At 38.0% G+C, this 20,867-nt stretch overlaps 1 protein-coding gene across 1 annotated transcript; it reads left to right on the top strand.

The window, feature by feature from the left end:
• The first annotated feature begins 273 nt into the window (after positions 1-273).
• LOC140229771 (uncharacterized) lies at positions 274-19,631 on the top strand. The gene is made up of 2 exons (XM_072310007.1): positions 274-545; positions 18,974-19,631. The coding sequence occupies exons 1-2, from the start codon at positions 274-276 to the stop codon at positions 19,629-19,631; spliced, it is 930 nt and encodes a 309-aa protein (XP_072166108.1).
• Positions 19,632-20,867: the final 1,236 nt, after the last annotated feature.

Below are 20,867 nucleotides of genomic sequence, written 5' to 3'. Positions count from 1 at the left end.
CCACCATTGTATACTGCTGCACAATTTGCCGAGCTACGAGAGGTTGCAGTAGATGGCTTGATTCACCACTATTACAATGCCGGATACACCGCAATTCAAGTTTTGATTCTGCTCACAATGCACCACAGGATTGCCATAAGTCTCAGACAGATTCGACGAATAATTCGACGTCTTCGTATTCGAAGACTCGATGAACGAGCCAACATAGATGACGTTGTCAATGCCATACAACGTGAACTGCGCGGATCTGGACAAAACCTTGGTTATAGAGCGATGTGGAGGAGACTACGAGTAAGATATGATCTATCTGTTCCTCAAGATGTTGTAAGACAGATTATTTCTGTTTTGGATCCTCACGGGGTAGAAAGAAGGTCGAATCGGCGTCTCCTTCGACGGAGATACACGAGTAGAGGCCCTAATCATATCATTCACATCGACGGTTACGATAAACTGAAACAATTCGGTTTTGCGGTTCACTCTGCTATTGATGGATTTTCGAGGAAGATATTATGGCTTTATGTTGGACGTTCGAATAATGACCCACGGTACGTGACAAAATTTTATTAGGTGATACGCTATCAGCGTATCACCTATTGTGATTGTCAAAATCTCTCTTTATTTTTTAGGTGATACGCTATCAGCGTATCACCTATTGTGATTGCCAAAATTTCTCTTTTTAGGTGATACGCTATCAGCGTATCACCTATTGTAATTGTCAAAATTTCCCTTTTTTTTAGGTGATACGCTATCAGCGTATCACCTATTGTAATTGTCAAAATTTCTCTTTTTTTAGGTGATACGCTATCAGCGTATCGCCTATTGTAATTGTCAAAATTTCTCTTTTTTTTTATTCTTCTTTCTTTCTGCCACATTTTGTGTCGTCAATATCTCAACAATGACATCACGGAATGACATGACATTTTCAGTCAACATGTCTCATAACAATATCTAGCCACAATAAGGTTTTCATGACAGTAACATATCTATGACGTCATCTAGGCGCCATTTTGTGATTTTCGGACCTTGTCACATGATCAATCATAACTTCATAACTAGATGTCATTTCTGTATCATTTTCGCTGGACATAAAGTTCAGGTCACGCTCTATCTTACTTTCTAACGCTAGTTACCCAGGTCATCATTAGGCGCGCGTAAGCGCGCGTCAAAATTTTAAAAGGCTCAAAACGACTTCCCAATGGGAAATCTCGAAGTTTCAGACAATTATAAGCGTTTCAAACATTTTCTCGCGTGCGCGTCCGTCCGCGCAATTTCGCGCGCAGAGCGCTTAAGAAACATGGAAATGCAATTTTTTTGACTGATTTGGATTCCTGATACTTTGAGTAACAGTATCCATTGATTTCCGATCGATTTCGACCCATAACAAAGGAATGCACAGGCGTCAAAGTTGAAATTCCGCACGCGCGTCTTTCTGCAAATATAGTGAAAAAAACATGTCTTTGTTTATTTCGTCATAGCTCTTTAAATCGTCCGTTGACCCTATATTTCTATTGCATATTACAAAAGCATATGAATTGTAAATAACATTCCAAGTATCAATATTGCCAGAGAAACGCGATGACGTCATCAAATCGTCATTTTATATAAAAAAAGTGGAATTGATTTTTTTGAGGTACTGTTTCTGACATTCATTTGCTCGTATCTCTGTTGTTTAAGCTCAATATTATCCCAAATTCAGATATGTTGTACTTTGAACATTTGCCTCTTAAGTCCATGTGATGGTTTTGATATATGATGACGTCATCATACTAGAAATTGTGATTAAAGGTAAAGACTCAAAATCAGACAAGTTTACGTGTTATGTCTATGGGAGGTGATTTTTTTTCAAACCATGCATTGACTTGACAACGTTTAAGCACCTTTACCTCATCTGATTTTGCTCCATTTCCTCTGAAACATAAATATGTTGTAGCTGAGACAATAAGCTGCAGTCATCATGCATTTTATATTTTCAAATCTCCTCATCAGGTCGACAATTTTGTAGTTAAAAACTGAAAATGAGAATGCAATCTGTACGGAATGATTCCCGATTGTTCTTTGCAACTGTATATTGGTCGAATCCACGCGGCCACTTGTGGGAAGTTGAATAGCGCCATCTCAGTCAGCACTGTCACGACAGTATTATCATACATTTAAGTTTCGCATAGAATCTCCAGGACAGCCATATGGCGTAATCGCTTAGCGCGCTGGGTGTTCATAACGCCATACCGGAAGGCGAGAAGTTCGACTCCCGCGGAAGTTTTCTCTTTCTTTTTTTTCTTTTTTTCCGGCAATTCAGCTTTACTCCGATGTCATTTATCGTATTATTTTACCAAGTATACGTAACCCGTGAACACGGCTGCTCTATTTCCCTCGTTTTGTATTGGAGTTTGGAGATTGGGTTTGCTTCATTAATTTTGTCACACTTAATGTTGTAAATTGCCCCTTGTTACAGTGTCCCGCTTGCCACCTTTCGTTTGCTCTTTCCTTTTCTCTTCATTGGTTCTTGTAATATTGTAACAGGATAGGTAGGAACATGTACGTTTAGATAACTGGCAGGAATAGGAGCTGAATTGATTAACTCTAGTCCAGGTGTATGGCGTCTCGCTCATCTCTTTGAAATTCCAGGTTGTTATTGTTTGACCCAATAACGGAGTTGTAGACAGGTTTTATGTTGCTATAGAGGTATCTTGTGCCACATGAATGGAAGGCATCACTGTTTAGTAGTAGTAATGAACTTTTTCATGTTGTAAATGATATAAAGATATGAATTTCACATCCAATCTTCGGGACAGCCGTGTGGCTTTATAGTCGCTTAGCGCGCTGCATGGTCATTATGCACTACCTTAGGACGAGATGTTCGGGACCCGCAGGACGCTATTATTTTTTTTTTCTCTCTCTCTTTCTTTGTTTTTCTTTTGGCAGTTCAGCCTCATTCCGATGTCATTACCCCACGACACACAGTCACTCAAGTTCCCTTTTTTTTTTTTTTTGTCGGAGGCTGGAGGTTGGATTTGCTTCATTTATCATACGTAATGTTGTAAATTGCCCTTGATATACAGTGCCCCGCTTGCCACCTTTCGTTTTCTCTTTCCTTTTCTCTACGTTTGTTCCTGTTACACTGCACAAGACAGGTCGGAAAATAATTTACATAACTCAACTGGAGCAGGAATGGCAACTGAATAAATTAACTCTAGGACAGGTGTATGGCGTCTCGCTCGTCTCTTTGAAATTCCAGGTTGCTATTGTTTGACCCAATAACGGAATTGTAGACAGGTTTTATGCTGCTATAGAGGTATCTTGTGCCACATGAGTAGAAGGCATCACTGTTTAGTAGTAGTAATGAACTTTTTCATGTCCCTCCATGTCAATTATAGTGTGTTCAAAGGGGTTGTGTGTCTATCTGCCAAAGAAAAGGAAAACCTTATTTTCGCCATGGCTATTTCTCTATACGTAACCGTAGGTGATGAGTGTTGTTGGTATCTGAGCAGTGAATAACACAACATCAGGCTAAAATCCCCCTTTTATACGCGCTAAGCGTTCAATTTGATATATCTTTATTTATGTAGTCAATCACTGCTAATGGCGTTACAGAATTATGTTATAACACCTTTCACTGAAAGTTTATAAAGCAAAGTCTATGGACAAGGCAAGCAATTGTACATGAATAATACCAATGATTTCAGAGGGAAATTATGGTATACCTAAATGTAAGTGTATCATTGCTTTGGAATTGCTGAAACAATATCTTGGCACGAGGTCTTCCACCTCTAATAACTGATCCCTTTAAAGATGTGTCGGTCACGGGTGATCGTCATGATTCATCTTTCACGTAGAAGCTTCCGTTCCACACTCTTAGTTCGAGAAGACTTACCATCATACTTCAAATTGTGATTAAAGGTAAAGACTCAAAATCAGACAAGTTGACGTGTTATGTCTAAGGGAGGTGATTTTTTTTTTAAACCATGCATTGACTTGACAACGTTTCACCACCTTTATTTCAGCTGATTTTGCTCCATTTCCTCTGAAACTTAAGTATGTGGTAGCTCAGACAATAAGCTGCAGTAATCATGCATTTTATTTTTTCAAATCTCCTCATCAGGTTGATAATTTTGCAGCTAAAAACTGAAAATGCGAATGGAATGTGGACGAAACGATTCCTGATTCATCTTTCACATACATAAGTTTACATTCCTCATATTTTCTCGTCGAGACGTATGGCCGAGAGGATAAAGGCGACGTCACAAGATACGTGAGGTTGCACACGTACGGGTTCGAACCCCATAAGAACACGAAACAAAATACTTACATCTTTTGCTTTTTTTCTTTTATGGAGTATTCACCTTCGTCCATGTAGAAATCACGTTTTCATGTAAACGTACACACACACACACACACACACACACACACACACACAATATCCCTTTGTTTTGTGTTGGAGACCACATTGCTTTGACTGGCAACTTGGACTTGAAATTACAAATGTTAAAGTGAAGATGGCTCTTAAAAGACCGCATGGCCATGTTTGATTTTTTTTTTTACAATATAAAGACCTATTGGTAAATATTCATTCACATATCCTTTCCAATCAACTTACTTGGACACGCCGACACCACACGAAATTTTCAATTGGTTGCATGACAGAAACAATTTCATCTGAATTATGTAGGACTGCATAAAGAATTGGACTTCACGAAATTTCTCAATATTATATTATACTTCAAGTCGCTACTTAACATTATTTTCGTTGTCGATCACTGAAAATGAGAATGGAATCTGGTCGAAACGATTCCCGATTTATCTTTGTAACTGTATATTGATCGAATCCACGCGGCCACTCGTGGGAAGTTGAACAGCGCTATCAGTCACTTGACGTATATCGCCAAAAAACTGAATATCAATGTAAATTTGTGTTGTGTATAGCATACATAGATAGATTTAAGTTTCGCACAGGATCTTCGGATCTTCCGTGTGGCAGAATCGCTTAGCACGCTGCGTGTTTATAATGCCCGACCGGAAGGAGAGAAGTTAATCGAGTCCCGCAGGACTTTTTCCTTTTATTTCTTTTTTCTTTTCTTTTTTTTCAGCAGTTCAGCTTCACTCTGATGTCATGAACACAGCTACTCTATTTCCCTTGTTTTGTATTGGAGTTTGGAGGTTGGGTTTGCTTCATTAATTTTGTCACGCGTAATGTTGTAAATTGCCCCTTGAAACAGTGCCACGCTTGCTACCATTCTTTTTCTCTTTCCTTTTCTCTTCATTTAGATTTTGTTCTTGTTATACTGTAGCAGGATATTTAGGAACGTGTACGTTTACATAACTAACAGGAATGGGAACTGAATTAATTAACTCTAGTCCAGGTGTATGGCGTCTCGCTTATCTGTTTAGAATTCCAGGTTGTTATTGTTTGACAAAAACGGAGTTAAAGACAGGCAGGGAAGGAAGTAACTTGATATTGCTTCATATTATATGAGGAATTTCGGGCAATACCTTTCCAATTAGTGTAGTGATTTTGACAGGGTTCTCTGTCGTTTATTTTCGTCATGGCTGTTTCACTAGTTTAGCCATAGGTGATATGTGTTGTTGGCATCTGGGAGAATAGAACGGATCAGTACCAAACTGGAATAGCCCTATAAGCAATGTGGTAAGCATTCAATTTGGTGCATTATCTTTCTTCTTTAAAGTCAATCACTACTGATCGAATTACACCATATAATATGGCACGTTTCACTGGTAGTTTAGGAAAAGGGAGCTAATTCAATGCAAGATACAATGATATGTGCTACCATTGATTTTAGAGACGTCATTGTGGTGTGGTGCTGGTGGTGGTAAGGGAATCATTGCTTTTAAATTAATGAGACAATCCTTGGAACTTTGCATCAAGAATATAATGCATGTTCGTGCGGCGTTTTTTTTTTTTAATCCTGACGTGGACATTATTTTTCTTTATCTTGTTTTTAATTCAAGAATGTTATATCTGAATATGTTCGATTTAGTTACGGTTTCAATGCATCTTGTTTACCATCTTCTCTGACATTAAATTGATGGTTTTTAAATTTGACATTGTCTGTCTATTTGTCTGTTTATGCTCATAAAACACTGCTATAACAACTAAAACATTTGTTTCACTTGTCACACGCAATGCTATGGATTGCAGTTGTGCATGCAGTTTTCCTTTTGCCACCTCTCGTTTTTCTCTCCCCTTTTCCCTCACTTTGGTTTTGTTATACTGCAGATGGGAATGATTACAATAACATAACCCAACTTGAAGTAGGAATGAGAACTGAATAAATTAACTCTAGGCCAGGTGTATATAGCGTCTCGCTCATCTCTTTGAAATTTCAGGTTGTCATTGTTCTATCAACGGAGTTGAAGACAGGCTTTATGTTGCTATAGAGGTATCTAGCTCCACATGAATGGAATGCATACGCTGTTTAGTATTAGTAATGAACTTTTTCATGTCCATCCCTGCCAAGAAAAGTGTGTTTGACGGGGTTCTGTGTCATTGTGCCTATGAGAAAGCAAAGTTTTATTTTCGCCATGGCTGTTTCTCTATGCGTAGCCGTGAGTGATGGATGTTGTTGGCATCTAGCTGGGCAGTAAAAAACCGAGTATCATGCTATAATACCCCCCCCCCCCCCGTTAGGTTCTAAGCGTTCAATGTGATATATATTTCTTCTTCATTATGTCAATCACTGCTGATGGAATTACAGAATTATGCTATGACACGTTTCACTCAAAGCTTAAAAAGCAAAGTTTATGCACTATACAAGTAATGGTGCATGAATCCTATAGACCATTGATTTTAGATGAGAAATTATGATATGCCTATAGTAGGGATGTCATTGATTGGGAATTAATGACACGATTAAGCATTTTCATAATCCTTATCCTTCACTCTAACCTCCGTGAAAATATCATATTTGAATTCAACCAATAAGATGGTAAAAAATGCATGCATTCATGTTTTATCAATATACAATGTATGGACTTTCCAAACATTCAACAGCGATTATCTCAAAATGAACATTGTGTGGGTTAGCACTATATTGCATCGACCCCTTCAATTGTCTATCAAGTTCATGTCGATGTTTTCTAATTTGATGACGTCATCATACTAGAAGTTGTGATTAAAGGCAAGATATCAAAATCAGCGAAGATTACTAATCGCTGCCTTATGTTCCTGTGTTTGATCGTCCAGTCAATACCAAACTGACGACATACGTTGAATATGTTATACTTTGAACAATTGTCTATCAAGTCCATGTCGATGTTTTCTAATTTGATGACGTCATCATACTAGAAGTTGTGATTAAAGGCAAGATATCAAAATCAGCGAAGATTATGTGTTATGTCTATGGGGGGATTTTTTTTTTTTTTAACCATGCATAGACGATAACGCTCAAGCACTTTTACCTCACTTGATTTTGCTTCATTTCCTCTGAAACTTAAGTATGTTGTAGCTGAGACAATAAGCTGCAGTAATCATACATTTTATTTTTTTTTCAAATCTTCTCATCAGGTTGACAATTTTGCAGCTTAAAACTGAAAATGAGAATGGAAGGTGGACGAAACGATTCCTGATTCATCTTTCACATACATAAGTTTACGTTCCTCATATTTTCTCGTCGAGACGTATGGCCGAGTGGTTAAAGGCGACGTCTCAGAGACGTGAGGTTGCACACATTCATTCATTCATTCATTTTCATTTTCATTTCATTTATTTCATTCCTTCTTTCTTTTTCGTCAAACATAACACGAAATGTATCAGAAGATATAACATAGGCATGTATTCGACTTTACATGGTAGATAATGGTTAACAAATACGAAATTATACATGCATACCGGCAAAATACAAAGTTATGTTTGGAGGATAAAAAAAAAAGAAAGAACTGAGAGGTTCACTGAAAAGCATGCTTGTAAATTGTGAACCACTCAAAAGGATTCTTGTGAATACATTAAACTTTTTTTTTTTTTTTTTTTTTTTTTTTTTTTTTTTTTTACAAAGACAGGAGAGAACAAGACAGTAGAAACACAACGACATTACATGACTTTACAGTAGGGTATACCATGACACATGCGGGTTCGAACCCCACAAGATCACGAAACAAAATACTTAGCCATTTTACTTTTTTTTTTCTTCAGTGGTGTATTACATATTCGTCCATGTAGAAATCACGTTCGTATAGAAACGCACCTATACACACACACACACAATATCCCTCTTTCTTGTGTTGGAGACCACATTGCTGACTTTATCAAACCGATTATAGTATAAGTAATGACGACTACGGAGGTGTTGTACTTTGAACAATTGTCTTTCAAGACCATGTCATTGTTTTGTACTTTGATGACGTCATCACACTGAAAATTGTGATTAGAGGTAAAGACGCAAAATCGGACAAGTTTACGTGTTATGTCTATGGGAGGTGATTTTTCTTTTAAACCATGCATTGACTTGACAACGTTTAAGCACCTTTATCTCAGCTGATTTTGCTTCGTTTCCTCTGAAACTAAAGTATGTTGTAGCTGAGACAATAAGCTGCAGTAATCATGCATTTTATTCTTTGAAATCTCCTCATCAGGTTGACAATTTTGCAGTTTAAAACTGAAAATGAGAATGGAATGTGGACGAAACGATTCCTGATTCATCTTTCACACACATAAGTTTACGTTCGTCATATTTTCTCGTCGAGACGTATGGCCGAGTGATTAAAGGCGACGTCTCAGAGAAGTGAGGTTACATACGTGCGGGTTCGAACCCCACAAGATCACGAAACAAAATACTTTGCTATTTTACTTTTTTTTCTTCAATGGTGTATTACATATTCGTCCATGTAGAAGTCAAGTTCGTATATAAACGCACCTATACACACACACACACACACACACACACACACACACACACAATATCCCTCTTTTTTGTGTTGGAGACCACATTGCTTCGACTGCTGCAAACTTTTGCAGGCTGACTTTGTCAAACCGATCATAGTATGTAATGACGACGACGGAGGTGTTGTACTTTGAAAAATTGTCTTTCAAGACCATGTCAATAAGCCAGTTCGGGGTTAGCTCATGGGCACATGGGTACAAATGACCTTTCTTCTTTCTCAGTTGATTAGGCACTCCACTAGTTTCAAGCGACAGAAGGCATGAGCTTGCCCAACGTAACAATTTATGGAATTCATCAGTCATGTTCAAACAAAGGATGAACTTGCATAGACCAGGTGACCAGAATGATCCTTCCATTGACATTTTGGAAAGCATCCATTTCATTATTTTGCATTGAATGTATTAACAATCTCTTTCTATTGATATTGTCAGACACCGCCTTTTATGTCATGTGGATGTGCTGGTAAGCACCACTTATAGGGATCAGTTGAATAATCATTACATTACAGATGCTTATCTCAGTGAATTTAAAAACCACCATGCTCTGCTGGTACAGATGACCTTTTTCTGCTCATGCTCAAAGTGGAACCCCGAACTGGCTTATTGTTTCGTACTTTGATGACGTCATCACACTGAAAATTGTGATTAAAGGCAAGGTATCAAAACCAGCCGATTATAGGTTTTATGTCTACGGCACGTATTTTTCCCAAGTCGCCAGAAATGGCATAGCGACATCAGTCGTTACAAGGCCGCATTTCCGTCTAGCAATGCAATACATGTTCACGCGGCCCCGTTTGTTGAGGGGGCATTGACTTTTTCCCCCTGTAATATCTATACATTTTTTTTGCCTAACCATTTCCGTGGATGTCCCGTGGCCGAGTGGTTAGAGAAACGGATTTGCATGCACGCTGAATAATTTCAAGGTGCCTATATCACATTCTTTTCTTTGTCGATCACGGATGACCGACATCTGATGACCCCAAGCGTATCACCTAACTCGTCCTTAGTGTGACGAGTTTCATATCTCGTTTTTATTCTTCTTTCTTTCTGCCACATTTTGTGTCGTCAATATCTCAACAATGACATCACGGAATGACATGACATTTTCAGTCAACATGTCTCATAACAATATCTAGCCACAATAAGGTTTTCATGACAGTAACATATCTATGACGTCATCTAGGCGCCATTTTGTGATTTTCGGACCTTGTCACATGATCAATCATAACTTCATAACTAGATGTCATTTCTGTATCATTTTCGCTGGACATAAAGTTCAGGTCACGCTCTATCTTACTTTCTAACGCTAGTTACCCAGGTCATCATTAGGCGCGCGTAAGCGCGCGTCAAAATTTTAAAAGGCTCAAAACGACTTCCCAATGGGAAATCTCGAAGTTTCAGACAATTATAAGCGTTTCAAACATTTTCTCGCGTGCGCGTCCGTCCGCGCAATTTCGCGCGCAGAGCGCTTAAGAAACATGGAAATGCAATTTTTTTGACTGATTTGGATTCCTGATACTTTGAGTAACAGTATCCATTGATTTCCGATCGATTTCGACCCATAACAAAGGAATGCACAGGCGTCAAAGTTGAAATTCCGCACGCGCGTCTTTCTGCAAATATAGTGAAAAAACATGTCTTTGTTTATTTCGTCATAGCTCTTTAAATCGTCCGTTGACCCTATATTTCTATTGCATATTACAAAAGCATATGAATTGTAAATAACATTCCAAGTATCAATATTGCCAGAGAAACGCGATGACGTCATCAAATCGTCATTTTATATAAAAAAAGTGGAATTGATTTTTTTGAGGTACTGTTTCTGACATTCATTTGCTCGTATCTCTGTTGTTTAAGCTCAATATTATCCCAAATTCAGATATGTTGTACTTTGAACATTTGCCTCTCAAGTCCATGTGATGGTTTTGATATATGATGACGTCATCATACTAGAAATTGTGATTAAAGGTAAAGACTCAAAATCAGACAAGTTTACGTGTTATGTCTATGGGAGGTGATTTTTTTTTCAAACCATGCATTGACTTGACAACGTTTAAGCACCTTTACCTCATCTGATTTTGCTCCATTTCCTCTGAAACATAAATATGTTGTAGCTGAGACAATAAGCTGCAGTCATCATGCATTTTATATTTTCAAATCTCCTCATCAGGTCGACAATTTTGTAGTTAAAAACTGAAAATGATAATGCAATCTGTACGGAATGATTCCCGATTGTTCTTTGCAACTGTATATTGGTCGAATCCACGCGGCCACTTCTGGGAAGTTGAATAGCGCCATCTCAGTCAGCACTGTCACGACAGTATTATCATACATTTGAGTTTCGCATAGAATCTCCAGGACAGCCATATGGCGTAATCGCTTAGCGCGCTGGGTGTTCATAACGCCATACCGGAAGGCGAGAAGTTCGACTCCCGCGGAAGTTTTCTCTTTCTTTTTTTTTTTTTTTCGGGCAATTCAGCTTTACTCCGATGTCATTTATCGTATTATTTTACCAAGTATACGTAACCCGTGAACACGGCTGCTCTATTTCCCTCGTTTTGTATTGGAGTTTGGAGATTGGGTTTGCTTCATTAATTTTGTCACACTTAATGTTGTAAATTGCCCCTTGTTACAGTGTCCCGCTTGCCACCTTTCGTTTGCTCTTTCCTTTTCTCTTCATTGGTTCTTGTAATATTGTAACAGGATAGGTAGGAACATGTACGTTTAGATAACTGGCAGGAATGGGAGCTGAATTGATTAACTCTAGTCCAGGTGTATGGCGTCTCGCTCATCTCTTTGAAATTCCAGGTTGTTATTGTTTGACCCAATAACGGAGTTGTAGACAGGTTTTATGTTGCTATAGAGGTATCTTGTGCCACATGAATGGAAGGCATCACTGTTTAGTAGTAGTAATGAACTTTTTCATGTTGTAAATGATATAAAGATATGAATTTCACATCCAATCTTCGGGACAGCCGTGTGGCTTTATAGTCGCTTAGCGCGCTGCATGGTCATTATGCACTACCTTACGACGAGATGTTCGGGACCCGCAGGACGCTATTATTTTTTTTTTCTCTCTCTCTCTTTCTTTGTTTTTCTTTTGGCAGTTCAGCCTCATTCCGATGTCATTACCCCACGACACACAGTCACTCAAGTTCCCTTTTTTTTTGTCGGAGGCTGGAGGTTGGATTTGCTTCATTTATCATACGTAATGTTGTAAATTGCCCTTGATATACAGTGCCCCGCTTGCCACCTTTCGTTTTCTCTTTCCTTTTCTCTACGTTTGTTCCTGTTACACTGCACAAGACAGGTCGGAAAATAATTTACATAACTCAACTGGAGCAGGAATGGCAACTGAATAAATTAACTCTAGGACAGGTGTATGGCGTCTCGCTCGTCTCTTTGAAATTCCAGGTTGCTATTGTTTGACCCAATAACGGAATTGTAGACAGGTTTTATGCTGCTATAGAGGTATCTTGTGCCACATGAGTAGAAGGCATCACTGTTTAGTAGTAGTAATGAACTTTTTCATGTCCCTCCATGTCAATTATAGTGTGTTCAAAGGGGTTGTGTGTCTATCTGCCAAAGAAAAGGAAAACCTTATTTTCGCCATGGCTATTTCTCTATACGTAACCGTTGGTGATGAGTGTTGTTGGTATCTGAGCAGTGAATAACACAACATCAGGCTAAAATCCCCCTTTTATACGCGCTAAGCGTTCAATTTGATATATCTTTATTTATGTAGTCAATCACTGCTAATGGCGTTACAGAATTATGTTATAACACCTTTCACTGAAAGTTTATAAAGCAAAGTTTATGGACAAGGCAAGCAATTGTACATGAATAATACCAATGATTTCAGAGGGAAATTATGGTATACCTAAATGTAAGGGTATCATTGCTTTGGAATTGCTGAAACAATATCTTGGCACGAGGTCTTCCACCTCTAATAACTGATCCCTTTAAAGATGTGTCGGTCACGGGTGATCGTCATGATTCATCTTTCACGTAGAAGCTTCCGTTCCACACTCTTAGTTCGAGAAGACTTACCATCATACTTCAAATTGTGATTAAAGGTAAAGACTCAAAATCAGACAAGTTGACGTGTTATGTCTAAGGGAGGTGATTTTTTTTTTAAACCATGCATTGACTTGACAACGTTTCACCACCTTTATTTCAGCTGATTTTGCTCCATTTCCTCTGAAACTTAAGAATGTGGTAGCTCAGACAATAAGCTGCAGTAATCATGCATTTTATTTTTTCAAATCTCCTCATCAGGTTGATAATTTTGCAGCTAAAAACTGAAAATGCGAATGGAATGTGGACGAAACGATTCCTGATTCATCTTTCACATACATAAGTTTACATTCCTCATATTTTCTCGTCGAGACGTATGGCCGAGAGGATAAAGGCGACGTCACAAGATACGTGAGGTTGCACACGTACGGGTTCGAACCCCATAAGAACACGAAACAAAATACTTACATCTTTTGCTTTTTTTCTTTTATGGAGTATTCACCTTCGTCCATGTAGAAATCACGTTTTCATGTAAACGTACACACACACACACACACACACACACACACACACAATATCCCTTTGTTTTGTGTTGGAGACCACATTGCTTTGACTGGCAACTTGGACTTGAAATTACAAATGTTAAAGTGAAGATGGCTCTTAAAAGACAGCATGGCCATGTTTGATTTTTTTTTTTTACAATATAAAGACCTATTGGTAAATATTCATTCACATATCCTTTCCAATCAACTTACTTGGACACGCCGACACCACACGAAATTTTCAATTGGTTGCATGACAGAAACAATTTCATCTGAATTATGTAGGACTGCATAAAGAATTGGACTTCACGAATATTTCTCAATATCATATTATACTTCAAGTCGCTACTTAACATTATTTTCGTTGTCGATCACTGAAAATGAGAATGGAATCTGGTCGAAACGATTCCCGATTTATCTTTGTAACTGTATATTGATCGAATCCACGCGGCCTCTCGTGGGAAGTTGAACAGCGCTATCAGTCACTTGACGTATATCGCCAAAAAACTGAATATCAATGTAAATTTGTGTTGTGTATAGCATACATAGATAGATTTAAGTTTCGCACAGGATCTTCGGATCTTCCGTGTGGCAGAATCGCTTAGCACGCTGCGTGTTTATAATGCCCGACTGGAAGGAGAGAAGTTAATCGAGTCCCGCAGGACTTTTTCCTTTTATTTCTTTTTTCTTTTCTTTTTTTCAGCAGTTCAGCTTCACTCTGATGTCATGAACACAGCTACTCTATTTCCCTTGTTTTGTATTGGAGTTTGGAGGCTGGGTTTGCTTCATTAATTTTGTCACGCGTAATGTTGTAAATTGCCCCTTGAAACAGTGCCACGCTTGCTACCATTCTTTTTCTCTTTCCTTTTCTCTTCATTTAGATTTTGTTCTTGTTATACTGTAGCAGGATATTTAGGAACGTGTACGTTTACATAACTAACAGGAATGGGAACTGAATTAATTAACTCTAGTCCAGGTGTATGGCGTCTCGCTTATCTGTTTAGAATTCCAGGTTGTTATTGTTTGACAAAAACGGAGTTAAAGACAGGCAGGGAAGGAAGTGACTTGATATTGCTTCATATTATATGAGGAATTTCGGGCAATACCTTTCCAATTAGTGTAGTGATTTTGACAGGGTTCTCTGTCGTTTATTTTCGTCATGGCTGTTTCACTAGTTTAGCCATAGGTGATATGTGTTGTTGGCATCTGGGAGAATAGAACAGATCAGTACCAAACTGGAATAGCCCTATAAGCAATGTGGTAAGCATTCAATTTGTTGCATTATCTTTCTTCTTTAAAGTCAATCACTACTGATCGAATTACACCATATAATATGGCACGTTTCACTGGTAGTTTAGGAAAAGGGAGCTAATTCAATGCAAGATACAATGATATGTGCTACCATTGATTTTAGAGACGTCATTGTGGTGTGGTGCTGGTGGTGGTAAGGGAATCATTGCTTTTAAATTAATGAGACAATCCTTGGAACTTTGCATCAAGAATATAATGCATGTTCGTGCGGCGTTTTTTTTTTTTAATCCTGACGTGGACATTATTTTTCTTTATCTTGTTTTTAATTCAAGAATGTTATATCTGAATATGTTCGATTTAGTTACGGTTTCAATGCATCTTGTTTACCATCTTCTCTGACATTAAATTGATGGTTTTTAAATTTGACATTGTCTGTCTATTTGTCTGTTTATGCTCATAAAACACTGCTATAACAACTAAAACATTTGTTTCACTTGTCACACGCAATGCTATGGATTGCAGTTGTGCATGCAGTTTTCCTTTTGCCACCTCTCGTTTTTCTCTCTCCCCTTTTCCCTCACTTTGGTTTTGTTATACTGCAGATGGGAATGATTACAATAACATAACCCAACTTGAAGTAGGAATGAGAACTGAATAAATTAACTCTAGGCCAGGTGTATATAGCGTCTCGCTCATCTCTTTGAAATTTCAGGTTGTCATTGTTCTATCAACGGAGTTGAAGACAGGCTTTATGTTGCTATAGAGGTATCTAGCTCCACATGAATGGAATGCATACGCTGTTTAGTATTAGTAATGAACTTTTTCATGTCCATCCCTGCCAAGAAAAGTGTGTTTGACGGGGTTCTGTGTCATTGTGCCTATGAGAAAGCAAAGTTTTATTTTCGCCATGGCTGTTTCTCTATGCGTAGCCGTGAGTGATGGATGTTGTTGGCATCTAGCTGGGCAGTAAAAAACCGAGTATCATGCTATAATACCCCCCCCCGTTAGGTTCTAAGCGTTCAATGTGATATATATTTCTTCTTCATTATGTCAATCACTGCTGATGGAATTACAGAATTATGCTATGACACGTTTCACTCAAAGCTTAAAAAGCAAAGTTTATGCACTGTACAAGTAATGGTGCATGAATCCTATAGACCATTGATTTTAGATGAGAAATTATGATATGCCTATAGTAGGGATGTCATTGATTGGGAATTAATGACACGATTAAGCATTTTCATAATCCTTATCCTTCACTCTAACCTCCGTGAAAATATCATATTTGAATTCAACCAATAAGATGGTAAAAAATGCATGCATTCATGTTTTATCAATATACAATGTATGGACTTTCCAAACATTCAACAGCGATTATCTCAAAATGAACATTGTGTGGGTTAGCACTATATTGCATCGACCCCTTCAATTGTCTATCAAGTTCATGTCGATGTTTTCTAATTTGATGACGTCATCATACTAGAAGTTGTGATTAAAGGCAAGATATCAAAATCAGCGAAGATTACTAATCGCTGCCTCATGTTCCTTTGTTTGATCGTCCAGTCAATACCAAACTGACGACATACGTTGAATATGTTATACTTTGAACAATTGTCTATCAAGTCCATGTCGATGTTTTCTAATTTGATGACGTCATCATACTAGAAGTTGTGATTAAAGGCAAGATATCAAAATCAGCGAAGATTATGTGTTATGTCTATGGGGGATTTTTTTTTTTTTAACCATGCATAGACGATAACGCTCAAGCACTTTTACCTCACTTGATTTTGCTTCATTTCCTCTGAAACTTAAGTATGTTGTAGCTGAGACAATAAGCTGCAGTAATCATACATTTTATTTTTTTTCAAATCTTCTCATCAGGTTGACAATTTTGCAGCTTAAAACTGAAAATGAGAATGGAAGGTGGACGAAACGATTCCTGATTCATCTTTCACATACATAAGTTTACGTTCCTCATATTTTCTCGTCGAGACGTATGGCCGAGTGGTTAAAGGCGACGTCTCAGAGACGTGAGGTTGCACACATTCATTCATTCATTCATTTTCATTTTCATTTCATTTATTTCATTCCTTCTTTCTCTTTCGTCAAACATAACACGAAATGTATCAGAAGATATAACATAGGCATGTATTCGACTTTACATGGTAGATAATGGTTAACAAATACGAAATTATACATGCATACCGGCAAAATACAAAGTTATGTTTGGAGGATAAAAAAAAAAAGAAAGAACTGAGAGGTTCACTGAAAAGCATGCTTGTAAATTGTGAACCACTCAAAAGGATTCTTGTGAATACATTAAACTTTTTTTTTTTTTTTTTTTTTTTTACAAAGACAGGAGAGAACAAGACAGTAGAAACACAACGACATTACATGACTTTACAGTAGGGTATACCATGACACATGCGGGTTCGAACCCCACAAGATCACGAAACAAAATACTTAGCCATTTTACTTTTTTTTTTCTTCAGTGGTGTATTACATATTCGTCCATGTAGAAATCACGTTCGTATAGAAACGCACCTATATACACACACACACAATATCCCTCTTTCTTGTGTTGGAGACCACATTGCTTCGAGTGCTGCAAAATTTTGCAGGCTGACTTTATCAAACCGATTATAGTATAAGTAATGACGACTACGGAGGTGTTGTACTTTGAACAATTGTCTTTCAAGACCATGTCATTGTTTTGTACTTTGATGACGTCATCACACTGAAAATTGTGATTAGAGGTAAAGACGCAAAATCGGACAAGTTTACGTGTTATGTCTATGGGAGGTGATTTTTCTTTTAAACCATGCATTGACTTGACAACGTTTAAGCACCTTTATCTCAGCTGATTTTGCTTCGTTTCCTCTGAAACTAAAGTATGTTGTAGCTGAGACAATAAGCTGCAGTAATCATGCATTTTATTCTTTGAAATCTCCTCATCAGGTTGACAATTTTGCAGTTTAAAACTGAAAATGAGAATGGAATGTGGACGAAACGATTCCTGATTCATCTTTCACACACATAAGTTTACGTTCGTCATATTTTCTCGTCGAGACGTATGGCCGAGTGATTAAAGGCGACGTCTCAGAGAAGTGAGGTTGCATACGTGCGGGTTCGAACCCCACAAGATCACGAAACAAAATACTTTGCTATTTTACTTTTTTTTTTCTTCAATGGTGTATTACATATGCGTCCATGTAGAAGTCAAGTTCGTATATAAACGCACCTATACACACACACACACACACACACACACACAATATCCCTCTTTTTTGTGTTGGAGACCACATTGCTTCGACTGCTGCAAACTTTTGCAGGCTGACTTTGTCAAACCGATCATAGTATGTAATGACGACGACGGAGGTGTTGTACTTTGAAAAATTGTCTTTCAAGACCATGTCAATAAGCCAGTTCGGGGTTAGCTCATGGGCACATGGGTACAAATGACCTTTCTTCTTTCTCAGTTGATTAGGCACTCCACTAGTTTCAAGCGACAGAAGGCATGAGCTTGCCCAACGTAACAATTTATGGAATTCATCAGTCATGTTCAAACAAAGGATGAACTTGCATAGACCAGGTGACCAGAATGATCCTTCCATTGACATTTTGGAAAGCATCCATTTCATTATTTTGCATTGAATGTATTAACAATCTCTTTCTATTGATATTGTCAGACACCGCTTTTGCTGTCATGTGGATGTGCTGGCAAGCACCACTTATAGGGATCAGTTGAATAATCATTACATTACAGATGCTTATCTCAGTGAATTTAAAAACCACCATGCTCTGCTGGTACAGATGACCTTTTTCTGCTCATGCTCAAAGTGGAACCCCGAACTGGCTTATTGTTTCGTACTTTGATGACGTCATCACACTGAAAATTGTGATTAAAGGCAAGGTATCAAAACCAGCCGATTATAGGTTTTATGTCTACGGCACGTATTTTTCCCAAGTCGCCAGAAATGGCATAGCGACATCAGTCGTTACAAGGCCGCATTTCCGTCTAGCAATGCAATACATGTTCACGCGGCCCCGTTTGTTGAGTGGGCATTGACTTTTTCCCCCTGTAATATCTATACATTTTTTTTGCCTAACCATTTCCGTGGATGTCCCGTGGCCGAGTGGTTAGAGAAACGGATTTGCATGCACGCTGAATAATTTCAAGGTGCCTATATCACATTCTTTTCTTTGTCGATCACGGATGACCGACATCTGATGACCCCAAGCGTATCACCTAACTCGTCCTTAGTGTGACGAGTTTCATATCTCGTTTAGATTTTATTTCGGCAATAGATGGAGTACCCAAAATTGTACGAAGTGACAGAGGAACAGAAAATAGCCAAATCCATGATCTACAACTCGCCCTCCGGTGGGACCACAATGATGATTTTCGTCGATATAAAAGTTTTATGTATGGACGATCAACAAGTAATCAAAGAATAGAGAGTTGGTGGGGGCATGTTGGCAGACTTTCGGCACGATTTTGGAAAGAACTCTTCAAGCAGTTTCGTGATAATGGAGAGTTTGACAACAGTAACCCTATTCACGTTGAATCATTACGATTTTGTTTCACACATCTAATTCAGCGTGACTTTGATTACAGCGTTCAAGAGTGGAATCAACACCAAATAAGGTATCAACAAAATGAGGAATCGCCGTATGGGATACCAGATTTAATGTATTACGTTCCCGAGATGTACGGAGCAGAAGAACAGAAGATGCCTCTTGCGTATACACATGAGGAGTTACAGGAAACTGCAAATGCTATTTCAATCTCATATCCACGCTATGGCTGTAGCCAGGAGTTTTTGGATGAAGTTCAAGAGTTTGTTGGTGATGTTGACAACTTCCAGCTCCCTGATTCTGTTGAAGAGACAAGCGAACTATATCAACATCTTGTGCATCTCTTCGAGTAGCAAAAATCAATGATAAATTGGTCTCTACGCGAAAATGTATGGGCTTACAAACTTTTCTTTTTATCATTCCTGTCATTATCATCAATTGCAGATGGACAATTGAAAATGTGAAATAGCGTATACAAAAGCCGTATAATTAGCGTATATCTTTCCCGATCTTGGTATGGGCCAGCGGTGAAAGTACAACCGAAGTTAACGAATGTTAAAGGAACTTGAAAAGTGAATGCAGGCCTAATACGTGTATTATGTGGTATACCGCTACTCTATAGGCCTATGCTATTAATAAGAATTAAGAAACCATGCATCTCGCCATTTCCTGGACCACCCTCTGTGCAGTTAATTACGCTTCATTCCACCAACTTTTGCAGACCTACGTCATAATTATTGATTTCATTTCTATGCCTCCATCAACGAAGTAAAATTCCAATGCCGCACACACACACACACACACACACACACACACACGTACGTATACGTTACAAATAGGCAGGCCTTATAATGTTAGAAAAAAACATGACTGTTGAAAACATTTGATATGGGGCATCGATGGGGTTTGTAGAGCCCACAAATGTAGTAACATTCACAAATTTGTTCACGAATGTAGTAATTTCAGCATCCTCAAGTAGTCACCTAGTTAAACAGTTTTACTACATGAACTCTCCTTGCTACGCTTGTGAACTTTTGAAAAAAAAATAGTGCTTTATTGCTATTTCATGAATCTTTGTTCTTGTCATTTTATTCATGGATGGTAGGTTTAAGTCCTGTTATTGGCTATTTTGAGTTATGAAGCAGAAACGACTCCTTATTTAAATTAAAGGATCCAAGTCGTATTAATGGCGATCTTGAGTTATATAGCATAAATCAGTCCTCATAACACTTAAGAGGGTCTAAGTCAGTCTAAGTTGAGGGTCTAAGTTATGAAACAGAAATTATCATTTTATTACCTTAATGGATGGGAACCTTTTCCAAGATTCAATAAACGAGCGAAATAAGGGCCTAAGTACACATATTGGTGAAACAATGACTGATCAAAAAGGATAATTGCGTTTGATAACGCGAAATCACAGAAATTGGTTTAATTTGGCTCCTTTACCATCTGCATTTTGAGAAAACTGTCAACATTTGATATTTGTAAATTGATTACACCATTTTGATGGTCCTTTTCATAAATAAAGCAAAATACTAATTATGATGGCTGCAAGAAATGTATTCAAGGATTTTTTGTTACATTTTTTC

The sequence above is a fragment of the Diadema setosum genome, chromosome 6, assembly GCF_964275005.1.
Source record: "Diadema setosum chromosome 6, eeDiaSeto1, whole genome shotgun sequence".
Lineage (NCBI taxonomy): Eukaryota > Metazoa > Echinodermata > Echinoidea > Diadematoida > Diadematidae > Diadema > Diadema setosum.
This window is presented reverse-complemented; position numbering and strand designations above follow the sequence as displayed.

What these genes read in the sequence shown, in the direction of transcription:
- LOC140229771 (XM_072310007.1), top strand. Translation starts at nt 274, where the DNA reads ATGTGGAGGAGACTACGAGTAAGATATGATCTATCTGTTCCTCAAGAT. An exon ending in CGTTCGAATAATGACCCACG is followed by an intron (nt 546 to 18,973) that starts GTACGTGACAAA and finishes TAGTGTGACGAG; the next exon opens with TTTCATATCTCGTTTAGATT.